We start from the raw sequence: 12,390 nt of genomic DNA, 5'->3' as shown, positions 1-12,390 counted from the left end.
CAGTCTCTCTTCACTTTATCTTTTCTTTTTTGATGTCTAGTGTTAGCAACATATGTAATATAAACAATATTTTGTATCCTACAAGATATATAGATGTAGGTATAGACAGATGATTTATCTTATAAAGAGATGATGTAAAGTTACAGTGCTGTAAATATATTTTCTCTTCATTGTTACATTTGCACACTACTATACTAAATGGCAACCTTCTCCAGTATTATTGCCTGGAAAATCCCATGGATGGAGGAGCCTGGTAGGCTACAGTCCATGGGGTTGCAAAAAATTGGACATGACTGAGCAACTTCACTTTCACACTTAAAATAGATAACCAACAGGGACCTACTGTATAGCACAGAGAACTCTGCTCAATATGTTGTAACACCCTAATTAGGAGAAGAATTTGAAAAAGAAACAGATACATGTATATGTATTATAAGTGAATCACTTTGTTGTACACCTGAAACTAACACATTTTTAATCGAATATGCTCTAATATAAAATAAAAAGTTAAAAATATTTTCTTTCTCTAGCTGACTTGATTGTAAGAATATAGTATGAATGTGTGTGTGCTCAGTTACGTCTTACACTGCAACCCCATGGATCACAACCAAGGGATCAAAACCACATCTCCTGGATTGTGGGTATATTCTTTACCCTCTGAGCCTTGAGGAAAGCCCAAAAAGGAAGAGGGGGAGATACCAAAAATATTGGTTCTGTGAAAAATTGGCTAAAATTTTCAGTGATGTGAAAAATAGGATGTAAACAGATATTCTTCAATATAGGAGAATCAGACTGCAAATCTTACAGTAATAGTAATAGCAGATTATGTACTTCAGTTCAGTTCAGTTGCTCAGTCGTGTCCAACTCTTTGTGACCCCATGAATTTGCCGCACGCCAGGCCTCCCTGTCCATCACCAACTCCCAGAGTTCACTCAGACTCACGTCCATCGAGTCAGTGATGCCATCCAGCCATCTTATCCTCTGTCGTCCCCTTCTCCTCCTGCCCCAATCCCTCCCAGCATCAGAGTCTTTTCCAATGAGACAACTCTTCGCATGAGGTGGCCAAAGTACTGGAGTTTCAGCTTTAGCATCAGTCCCTCCAAAGGAATCCCAGGGCTGATCTCCTTTAGAATGGAGTGGTTGGATCTCCTTGCAGTCCAAGGGACTCTCGAGAGTCTTCTCCAATACCACAGTTAAAAAGCATAAATTCTTTGGCACTCAGTTTTCTTCACAGTCCAACTCTCACATCCATACATGATCACTGGAAAGATCATAGCCTTGACTAGATGGACCTTTGTTGGCAAAGTAATGTCTCTGCTTTTCAATATGCTGTCTAGGTTGGTCATAATTTTTCTTCCAAGGAGCAAGCGTCTTTGAATTTCATGGCTGCAGTCACCATCTGCAGTGATTTTGGAGCCCCCCAAAATAAAGTCTGACACTGTTTCCACTGTTTCCCCATCTATTTCCCATGAAGTGATGGGACCAGATGCAATGACTTATAACAAGTCAACAAAGATAGAATGGGTATAATTGGATGTTTAAAAAAACATTACAATATCCCTGATTATATAACTGGTGAGATGCACTAAAAGACTGAGAAGAGTTCTCAAGAGACTAAAAGAATAGAGACTAGATTATCAAAGTGAAGGGATAAGGAAAAGAAACTATGTTCAAATGAGTACTAAAAAGAAAAAAGGATTAAAGAAAGTATGTGTATAATGACAAGAAGAGAAAAGACAAGGCCTACTTCATGAGACAGTTTAAGAAATATGACTTTCATGACTTTCTGGGCCCACTCTTCAGAAATTTTATAATCATAAACCACATTTAGTACTGTATTTCTGGTATCTTTTCTGCACTCAGTCTCTTCGAAGATGTTCTCCATAAGCCTTATCAATCATACACATCAAATTGTAAGGTTTATTTGCCCTTTGGATCTCCAATACCTTCAACTACTTAAGAACTGGAATTTGAGGAAAATGGGTTTACAGGGGAAAGAACTATAACCATGAAGCCTGATAGGATAATGCTAAGAGTGATTTACTTACCATGAAATAAGTATGGGAAAAAAGAGCTTAGAAGTCAAAATTAAAATTCCCTAGATGTACTAAAAGGAAGAAAAGTATACATCAAATATCATAATACAGAAACTCACAGTTCTAAGTGTGAAAGTCTAGATGCAGACACCAGGATATGATGTCTAGTCACCTCTTGTTTAGTTACTAAGTCGTGTCCAACTCTTTTGTGACACCACAGACTGTAGAGTGCCAGGTTCCTCTCTCCATGAGATCTCACAAGTGAGAACACTGGATTGGGTTATTTCCTTCTTCAGGGAATCTTCCTGACCCAAAGATCAAACCTGTGTCTCCTGCATTGCAGGTGGATTCTTTACCATTGAGCCACCAGAGAAACGCCATGATGTCTAGTCACCTAGGAGTCAGTATCTAGAAACCACCTCCTGACTGATGATGTTCTAAAACCCCGTTCTCTTACAGACTGGTTTTCCTCAAAGGAGAAAATTGTTAGATTGATTTTCTCAAACACATTAATTGTAACTCTTTATTAAAGTAATTAAGTATTCAGATATAAAAGAAAAGGCCCAATCCTTTGCCTTTTATTGTGATTAATTCCCTTTCTTGATCCATGTAGAATCAATTAATCTTCCAGACATAGATTCCAAGACATTTAATCTTTATAGATAAGGGAAATATTGGCAGCTATGGTTCCAAATTATAGAATTATTAAGCTGAAAGGGGACTATGACATCTTTTAGTTTTGAAAATCTAGACTATCATTGTAAATTTCCTTCTCAACCTAAAAATATTGAGAGGGTATAACTTCCCTCAGCTGAAATGCCCTGCATTTTGTTTAAAAAATTTCATAAATTTGTCTCCACACCTAAGTAAATATCTGCTTCTTCTAAATTAAGAACAGTTCTTTTACTTGTTATAACAGTGTGCAATAAAATACTTTTCAATGTCTCTTTCAATTAACTTTTTATGTATATATACTCAGCAAACTAAGCTTTCAGTTTTCAAGACTCAAAAACTCAATCCCTTTTACATTTTCTCTTGGGATGTCTTTTCGTGTACTTCTATGTCCAAAAAAATCACATATGTCAACTCTCTCTAAACCTTCTGCATTCTACTTACAGATTAAAGACAAAATTTAAAAAGCAAAATTCGAAAATTATAAAGCCCTTAAGAGAGTAGTAGAGCCAACTGATATTTAAGTTTTTATTTTACTTGTCTACTTTCCATATCATATTATAAGATGATATTTACACTGGAAATAATTTATTCAGTTTCACATTTTTGGATGTCTCTTCTATTCAGGTAGTTCCTATTCAGACTTTTTTTCATCTTGAAAATATTACAAGTACCAAATTAATTTTTTTCCCTTTTTCAGAGCATTGGTTTATAATTTGTCTTTTGAAGAACTAATGGAAATTACAAGAACCCTTGTTTTCTTAGTTTCTTATGTCAGCAATTTTTCTTACCTGTTTATCAAACTACAGAGGATGAGAATCATTCCATATAATCATCTTGGCAACAGAGTGCTAAACCCCAAACATTAAAAACTCATTTGACTTTTCCTAATATCTTTCATGTTACCCTAATGCAAAAGCTGTGTGACTCTAATAAAAGGCCAAAGTCAGTTTACTTTCTGCAACATATCAATACCCCTTTTACGCTTATACTCCACTGCTTGTCAGTGTGTTACTTCAGACACTAGCTACCCAGTTTTAGGGTAACACTCATGCATTTGAACATATGACTCACATCCTTAGCAGCTCATATCTGACATTAGAGTTACTTTCCTTATTGTTGTTTACCCTTATTATGTTCTTTTACCTGTACAAAGAAAAGAATATCTTCATAGAGTCTTAGATTTTCTGTGTTCTTTAATATAAAGTGCTACAAAATATTGCTGTTGTAGAAATAAAGCTAATTAACAGTTCCAGAGGACACTGATCAAGTGATTCTGCCTAGAAGAGAGTTGCAGGGAGTTCATGGGTCTAGGGACTTTACCCCTGGGGACTTATTTGGTTTGGCCAGAACAGAGATTCTAAAAAACTCTTAATAAGACACTAGAGACAGAGAGGAAACAACATATGTTTATTAACATTGAAAAATGGAACGCAAGATCTGTAAACAAGATTTTGTTAATTTGACTTATAACTTTCAAATATTTCTTTCTTCTTTAAAAAAATCTTTTAGGTGCAGTGCACAACATGTGGGATCGTAGTTTCCAGACCAGGGATCAAACCCCTGCCTCTGCATTGGGAGCTTGGAGTCTTAACCACTGGACCACCGTGGAAGTCCCTCAGATATTTCAATATATGGCTTATGTACTCTTGTTTTCACTCTTGCTCACGTCCCCACAATTGCCATAGGCAATAACTCTTTCATTTACAGATTCAGTGATATGAGGAGCCCAAAATTGTCAGAGGCCAGTCTTAGCTGTATTCCCTTTGGAATATTCTTCCCAGGAGGCATTAGGACCTCTGAGCTTACTAATCCAGAGTTCACAAGAATGGGGAGTATAAATTCCCGTGGTAAATGATTCAATCTTATTGCTAAAGTGACTTTCCCCCTCTTAGGTTCACATATGCTGGCTATAGGACAGAGGGCAATATGTAGTGGCCAGTGGTTTAAGATATGTTCTGCACAGAATAGATAGCCTCCTAAACTTGCTGGTGTGCACTTCCCAACTGATACAAAAGCAGAGCATGTACAAGGCCATTCCATCACACCATCAGTGAGCTGTTTCTTAGTTATGGTGCATGCATGTGTGTATGCATGCTATAGTAAATTCTTTTGGTCTGTTGTTATACTTCATTTTCTATAAAAATGTGCCCAGAGCTGCTGATGTTTCTTGGGACATCACAAGAACAGATAAAGGCAAGAAAGGTATTCTGTAAGCCTATAAATGATAGTTTCTGCAGATGCGCCATGGTTGGGAAAGAAAAATCAGTACCCTGAATAAATTTATATGACTATGAAGACAGATCTGTAATCCTGGAAAATCTGGACGGTGAGTCTACTGAGAGCATGGTGAGGTATGGCACCATAAAGGGTTCTGAGGCTTTATATTTTAGATAGGGCACAGAGAATGCCTATGCAAAAGACTATTAGAGAATACTCACTATACAGGAACAAGATGATTTGCCTCTGTGATGTAAAACTTGCCTCCACATTCCCTCCCTAGACTGCATGTCAAGGAATTTATACTTTGGTCTTTCTTAGGTCTTAAGGAAACAAACCAACCATTAGCCTTGTTTACAAATGAGTAACATCTATAGTAAGTAAGATTAGTTAAGTATCATAGGACATCTTTTCTTCCAAGGAAAGTATACCATTACAGATATTCCCTGTCTGAGGGAAGGGAAAGATGGCTGTATAGGAAGACCCTGAACTCATCTCCTTCCACAGGCACATTGAATATATACCTACATAAAGAGCAACTGCTTCTGAAGAAGATTTGAGGATTGATTGACCATCTACTGCACAGAGTTAGTCTACATAAAAATGGAATACCCATGATGAGGGTAAAAAAGGAGAGTGAAAAAGGTGGCTTAGAACTCAACATTCAAAATCTAAGACCATGCCATCCAGTCCCATCACATGATGGCAAACAGAAGGGGAAAAAGTGGAAACAGTGGCAGATTTTATTTTCCTGGGCTCCAAAATCACTGTGGACAGTGACTGCAGCCACAAAATTAAAGACGCTTGCTCCTTGGAAGGAAAGCTACGACAAAACTTAGACAGTGTATTAAAAAGCAAAGGTATCACTTTGCCAACAAAGGTCTGTATAGTCAAAGCTATGGTTTTTCCAGTAGTCATGTATGGATGGGAGTTTGGACCATAAAGAAGACAGAGCACCAAAGAATCAGTTCAATTCAGTCACTCAGTCATGTCCGACTCTTTGTGACCCCATGAATCACAGTATGCCAGGCCTCCCTGTCCATCACCAACTCCCGGAGTTCACTCAGACTCACGTCCATCGAGTCAGTGATGCCATCCAGTCATCTCATCCTCTTTCGTCCCCTTCTCCTCCTGCCCCCAATCCCTCCCAGCACCAGAGTCTTTTCCAGTGAGTCAACTCTTCGCATGAGGTGTCCAAAGTACTGGAGTTTCAGCTTTCACATCATTCCTTCCAAAGAAATCCCAGGGCCAATCTCCTTCAGAATGGACTGGTTGGATCTCCTTGCAGTCCAAGGGACTCTCAAGAGTCTTCTCTAACACCGCAGTTCAAAAGCATCAATTTTTCAGAGCTCAGCCTTCTTCACAGTCCAACTCTCACATCCATAGGACCACTGGAAAAACCATAGCCTTGACTAGACAGACCTTTGTTGGTGAAGTAATGTCTCTGCTTTTCAATATGCTATCTAGGTTGGTCAGAACTTTCCTTCCAAGGAGTAAGTGTCTTTTAATTTCATGGCTGCAGTCACCATCTGCAATGATTTTGGAGCCCCCCAAAATAAAGTCTGCCACTGTTTCCCCATCTATTTCCCACGAAGTGATGGGACCGGATGCCATGATCTTTATTTTCTGAATGTTGAGCTTTAAGCCAACTTTTTCACTCTCCACTTTCACTTTCATCAAGAGGCTTTTTAGTTCCTCTTCACTTTCTGCCATAAGGGTGGTGTCATCTGCATATCTGAGATTATTGATATTTCTCCCAGCAATCTTGATTCCAGCTTGTGTTTCTATGCTTTCAAATTGTGAAGGTGGATAAGACTCTTGAAAGTCCCTTGGACTGTAAGGAGATCAAACCAATAATCCTGAAGGAAATCAGCCCTGAATAATCATTGGAAACTCCAACACTTTGGCCACCTGAGGCAAAGAGCTGACTTACTGGAAAAGACACTGATGCTGGGAAAGACTGAAAGCAAAGGAGAGTGGTGCAGCATAGGATGAAATGGTTCGATAGCATCATTGACTCAATGGACATGAAGTTGAGCAAAACTCCAGGAAATAGTGAAAAACAGGGAAGCCTGGCATGCTGCAGTCCATGGGGTTGCCAAGAGTCAGACACGACTTAGAGATTGAACAACAACCCTTCATGGAAACCCCACCAGTCATAGAGACCTTCAAAAGGGAGGAATATGGCTGGTGTGGTCCCCTGAGACATGCTAAACAAATAGTAGTTTCAAATACACCTAGATTATATGAGAAGACAACCTATTTAGTAACCGGAGGTCATCTGTCAAACAAACAGGAAACTGCTGGAGCTCTCTCAGAGGTCAGAGGTGCTAAGGAGCTCCATTTTTGATGCCCCTCCCACTATGGAGAGTCTGCATGGTCTGTACTTCCTCAGTGCCCAGCCATCCCTCTAAGATTGTCTTAGGTGCTGCACTCCCCAGGCACTGCCTCTAGTCTGGATGCTCATGTTCCAGCCAGCTTGCCAAAGCCCCAAAGCACAAGTAGTCTACTCAAGAGGATGCTGCCACACTTTTTCAAGAACCACTGGTCAAACCAAATGAAAAGACAGATAAATATGTTCTAAACAAAAGAACAAAACGAAACACCAGAGAAACCCTAATGAAATGGAGATAAGTAATTTACCTGACAAAGAGTTCAAAAAAAAAAAAAAAAAAAAAGACTAAAAGGATGTTCATAATACCTGGGAAAAGAAAGGAGGAACTCAGTGAGAACTTAAAATCTTAGATAATGTAAGAAAGAACCAATCACAAATGAAGAATTCAATAACTATGGCATCAACAGAAGACTGGATGATTTGGAAGAGAAACAATCTGTAAGCTGTGCTAGTGGAAATCACCCAGTCAGAACAGAGAAAAAGAAGAAAGAATTTTTTGGAATGGAAAAGATTTTAGTAAAATTGTGATGTCACAATTTAAAAGCTCTATGGAGTTGGAATCATGAAAAGTACAATTTCTATGCTGCAGAAAATGATAGCTAAAGCTAAAAAAACCCAACAAATTAGGGGAGACATTTGAATACAAATACAAATATTTGTGTTATACAAATACAAAAGTTCAAATACAATATTTGAAAGCAAATAATAGAAATATTATAATAAAGGAATTAATATCATTAGCATAGATGTGGAACTGATAAATCAATATGCAAAAGCTAGTATTCCACTGATGAGGACAGGGTGGAATAACATCTCAACACAGGATATTAACTTCTATTTCATAAGAAAAAACATGTGACAACTTTTTGTCTGTCTTGAATCACTTTTGTCCTTCCACTGATGACAGTACCCCACCTCCCCCATTTGAGAAATGTTCCTCCTTAAATTCATATAGTTCTCTGGAGGTTGTCAACCATACACTTTGGTCTTTGCCACTAAGGTGGGCATCCAGACATAGTCCATGAAAGATCTGGCATAGAGCTAAAACAATGCTAACTAGAATTCTTTCATTGTGTTTTAATATAGGTGTTCGGAAAGAAAACCTCTCCCTTTTCTACAGGGTTGCTAGGCTGAAATGACTTAAAATTTGAGTTACTTGCAGCCTCTCTTCACTCCCTACACGATGCATAAAAAAGTCCATGTGCAACAGAAGAAAATAAGACCAACGCACAGAGAAAAAAATAGTCAATAGAGAAGGAGGAGAGAAAGAAACAGACCAAGGAGCAAGACAAATGGAGTGAATGAGAGATAAAAACCCAAAAGTGTGCAAGTAAATGACTCCCTGGAGTCTGTTAGGCTGGATCCACTATTAGACATCCCAGTACCCTGAGTCAATAAGTTCCTTTAAAAAATATTAAAAGAGTTTTTGCATTGTGGTAAAAATCTATGTATATAAACCAGTTCTAAGTACAGCTCAGTAATAAGTATATTCAAGTTGTTGTACAATAAATCTATAGATCTTTTCCTCTTGAACAATGGAAACTTTTCAATTCTTTGTTTTAGTTACTTTAAGCTTTTTTTGATTGGATTCCTGACACATGTAGTTCAAAGAGTTCAGATTAATAACGTGAAAAAGTATAAGTATATATAAAAAAAAAGTTAAGATAATTTTTAAAAAAAAGAGCTTCCCAGGTGGCTCAATGGTAAAAGAATCTGCCTGCCAATGCCGCAGATGTAGGAAACGAGGATTTGATCCTTGGGCTGGGAAGATCCCCTGGAGGAGGAATGACAACCTGCTCCAGTGTTCTTGCCTGGGAAATCCCGTGGACAAAGGAGACTGGTGGGCTACAGTCCAGGGGGTCACAAAAGAGTAGGACATAGCTTAGTGACTAAACAACAAAATAAATGGATATACAGGTATTAGTTTCCCAAGGATCCAAAAATGGACTCAACAATGAATAAATGATATAAGGGCAATGGCAATAAAGAGAAAAGGCAAAGAAATTATCAAGTAAGATAAGATATAAAGTAAATAACGACTGCTTGTAAGACCAAAGGAATGTTGATAAACTATATAAGAATCTATAAAAATCAGAGTTATTTGCAGTACATCCTTGAGAATAAGCCTTAGTTCCTCTTTGTTGAAATGGGTATTTCATTTGAAGAATTCAAATCCTTCATTTCTTTATAAGAGAATATAGTCACATACAAAGCATTTTCCAAACTTAAATTTAGCTTGGAATTCATTCAAATGCAACAGGAATAGTCATGCCAGGAGAAGGAATAGGAAGAACCTGGCTAGTCACATGTGGAAATAAAGTATTTGTAAGAACATAGGGATTAGATGACCTGGAATATAGTATGGAAAAGAGTCAAAAGGTAAACCTTGTGATGCCCAGCCAACACTATCCAGATAGAACTCCTGACCTAAGGATCTTATTTTTCCAGTGTGATGGTAGGCATATCCTAGTGTGGGGACATAGTCATTAAATACCAAAATCTGATATGATTAAGTGTTTGTATAATCCAGCTAACTCTTCTTGCTCTGATTCCCTGCTCATTAATGTTTATATCACTGTTTAACTTCCTAGAAAATTGCCTACAGTTGTGAGTTACATTTATGTGGAAGTTCAGGCCACTTAACTGATTTTTCTATGACAAATTAATAAATAGGCATCTTGATGTATATATTTCCATGTAGTATTGCTTTATAAGTGTCAGTTGGCAATCCTTTATATAACCCACTCTGACACTGAAGAGAAAATTTTGAAGTTTCGGTTCAGTTCAGTTGCTCAGTAGTGTCTGACTCTTTGCGACTCCATGGACTGCAGCACACCAGACTTCCCTGTCCATCACCAGCTCCCAAGCTTGCTCAATCTCATGTCCATTGAGTCTGTGATGCCATCCAACCATCTCATCCTCTGTCTAGAAGTCTGCTGCTGCTGCTGCTGCTAAGTCGCTTCAGTCATGTCCAACTCTGCGACCCCATAGACAGCAGCCCAGCAGGCTCCATCATCCCTGGGATTCTCCAGGCAAGAACACTGGAGTGGGTTGCCATTTCCTTCTCCAAGGCATGAAAGTGAAAGTGAAGTCGCTCAGTCGTGTCTGACTCTCAGCAACCCCATGGACTGTCTAGAAGTCTAGACTATAGTAAATCCATCAGATAATGTCTCCTGAGAAACAAGCAATTGGCCGTCTCCAGAAGATACTTTTTACCACACCATATACTTCCTCCAACCATAGTCAGTGACATGGTTTCTCAGTTAACATTTGTAAAAGAATCATATTATTTTGATCTGGGTCATCTGAATGTGAATACAGTACTTGGAATCTCCCAATATTAATAATAGAAGTATAATATCACTCCAACTCAGTAAAGAGACTTTATAATACTTTGGGCATTTAAGAAATCCTTCCGTAAATAATAAATTGACTGCATACTTTCTTCATTGCCACTTTCATTTCTTTGTTCCTCAATGTATAGATGACTGAATTTAAAAAAGGGGTGAGAACTGCATCAAAAACAACAAGGAATTTGTCTAGGTGTGACGTGGAGTGAGGCCAGATGTAAACAAAGATGCAAGGACCGAAGAACAAAATCACCACCATGACGTGAGTTGACAAAGTGGAGAGGGCCTTAGATGAGCTACCTGAAGAGTGTTTCCGAACAGTGATGAGGATAAAAATGTAGGAGACAATCAATATGAAGAATGATCCTAGGGATATAAATCCACTGTTGGCTGTGACCATGGACTCTAGCCTGAAGGTGTCTGTGCAGGCAAGTTTGATGAACCGAGGAAAGTCACAGTAAAAGCTATCAATTATATTAGGGCCACAGATCGGCAATTTTACAACAAAACCCAGTTGAACCACAGAGTGAATAAAGCCAATTATCCATGCAGCCACAAGAAGCAGAAGACACATTTTTCTGCTCATAATAGTGAAATAGTGGAGAGGCTTACATATGGCAACATATCTGTCAAAGGCCATGGCGATAAGAAGCACCATCTCCACACCACCAATGATATGGATGAAGAAGATTTGTGCGATGCAGCCTCCAAAGGAGATGACTTTATGTTTTCTAAAAATGTCATAAATCATCTTGGGAGAAATTACAGAAGACACTCCCAGGTCAGTGATGGAGAGGTTGGCCAACAGAAAGTACATGGGGGAGTGTAAGTGAGGGTTCATCATCACAGTGAGAACAATGAGGGAGTTTCCTAGCATGCTGGCCATGTAAAAGATGGAAGAGAACATGAAGAGAAGAAGTTGAATCTCCCAGGAGTTGGTGAGTCCCAGGAACACAAACTCTGACACCATGGAGTGATTCATTCCATGAACTGATATATCAGTTAGAATGTTGAAAAGGAAACTAAAGAAAAAGAAAAGGAAACTAAAATATTAATAATTTTTATATTATTAATATAATGATGAGTTATTCAAGGATATTCACACTCCAAAGACTACATATCTCCTCACTTCCTTCTCAGGACCATATAATTACTAAACAGCATTTTTCCTGTGGTCATCTAAAGTAGTTGAGTCACTTCAATGTGCAATGTCCCTTTTACCACAGCCTCGAGGGCTACTCATCTGTAAATAAGAGAATAGAACAAACAGGCTAACATAGTAGATGTCCATGGCCAGACTTGGAGGGTTAGGGATGGTGGTACAGTGCACTGCAAAGAGAAAAAGAAGAGGTGGAGATGGCCTTTTTCAGAACACACATATTCCATTTTTAAATTGTTCATAAAGCAGTCCTTCAGCCATTCAAGTTGTGTCATTTCTTAACCTCATCTCATCTCTGGCACATAATATGTGTCTTGAATCCTTTTATGTCACTACCTACAACCATATTTGTCATTCACAAAAATCACCTCAGATATGCAGATGACACCACCCTTATGTCAGAAAGTGAAGAGGAACTAAAGAGTTTCTTGATGAAGATGAAAGAGGTGAGTGAAAAAACTGGCTTAAAACTCAACATCCAAAAAATGAAGATCATGGCACCTGGCCCCATCACTTCGTGGCAAATAGATGGGGAAACAATGGAAACAGTGACAGACT

The 12,390-nt window shown here is 38.4% G+C and overlaps 1 protein-coding gene across 1 annotated transcript; it reads right to left on the bottom strand.

Moving 5' to 3' along the window:
* Positions 1-10,725: 10,725 nt before the first annotated feature.
* Positions 10,726-11,655, bottom strand: OR4F72 (olfactory receptor family 4 subfamily F member 72). Its single transcript, NM_001206763.1, has one exon. It carries the CDS (start codon positions 11,653-11,655, stop codon positions 10,726-10,728), a length of 930 nt encoding a protein of 309 aa, NP_001193692.1.
* Positions 11,656-12,390: the final 735 nt, after the last annotated feature.

The sequence above is a fragment of the Bos taurus genome, chromosome 10 (assembly GCF_002263795.3).
Source record: "Bos taurus isolate L1 Dominette 01449 registration number 42190680 breed Hereford chromosome 10, ARS-UCD2.0, whole genome shotgun sequence".
NCBI lineage: Eukaryota > Metazoa > Chordata > Mammalia > Artiodactyla > Bovidae > Bos > Bos taurus.
Note: the sequence above shows the minus strand (reverse complement) of the source record. Positions and strands in the feature narration are given on the sequence as shown.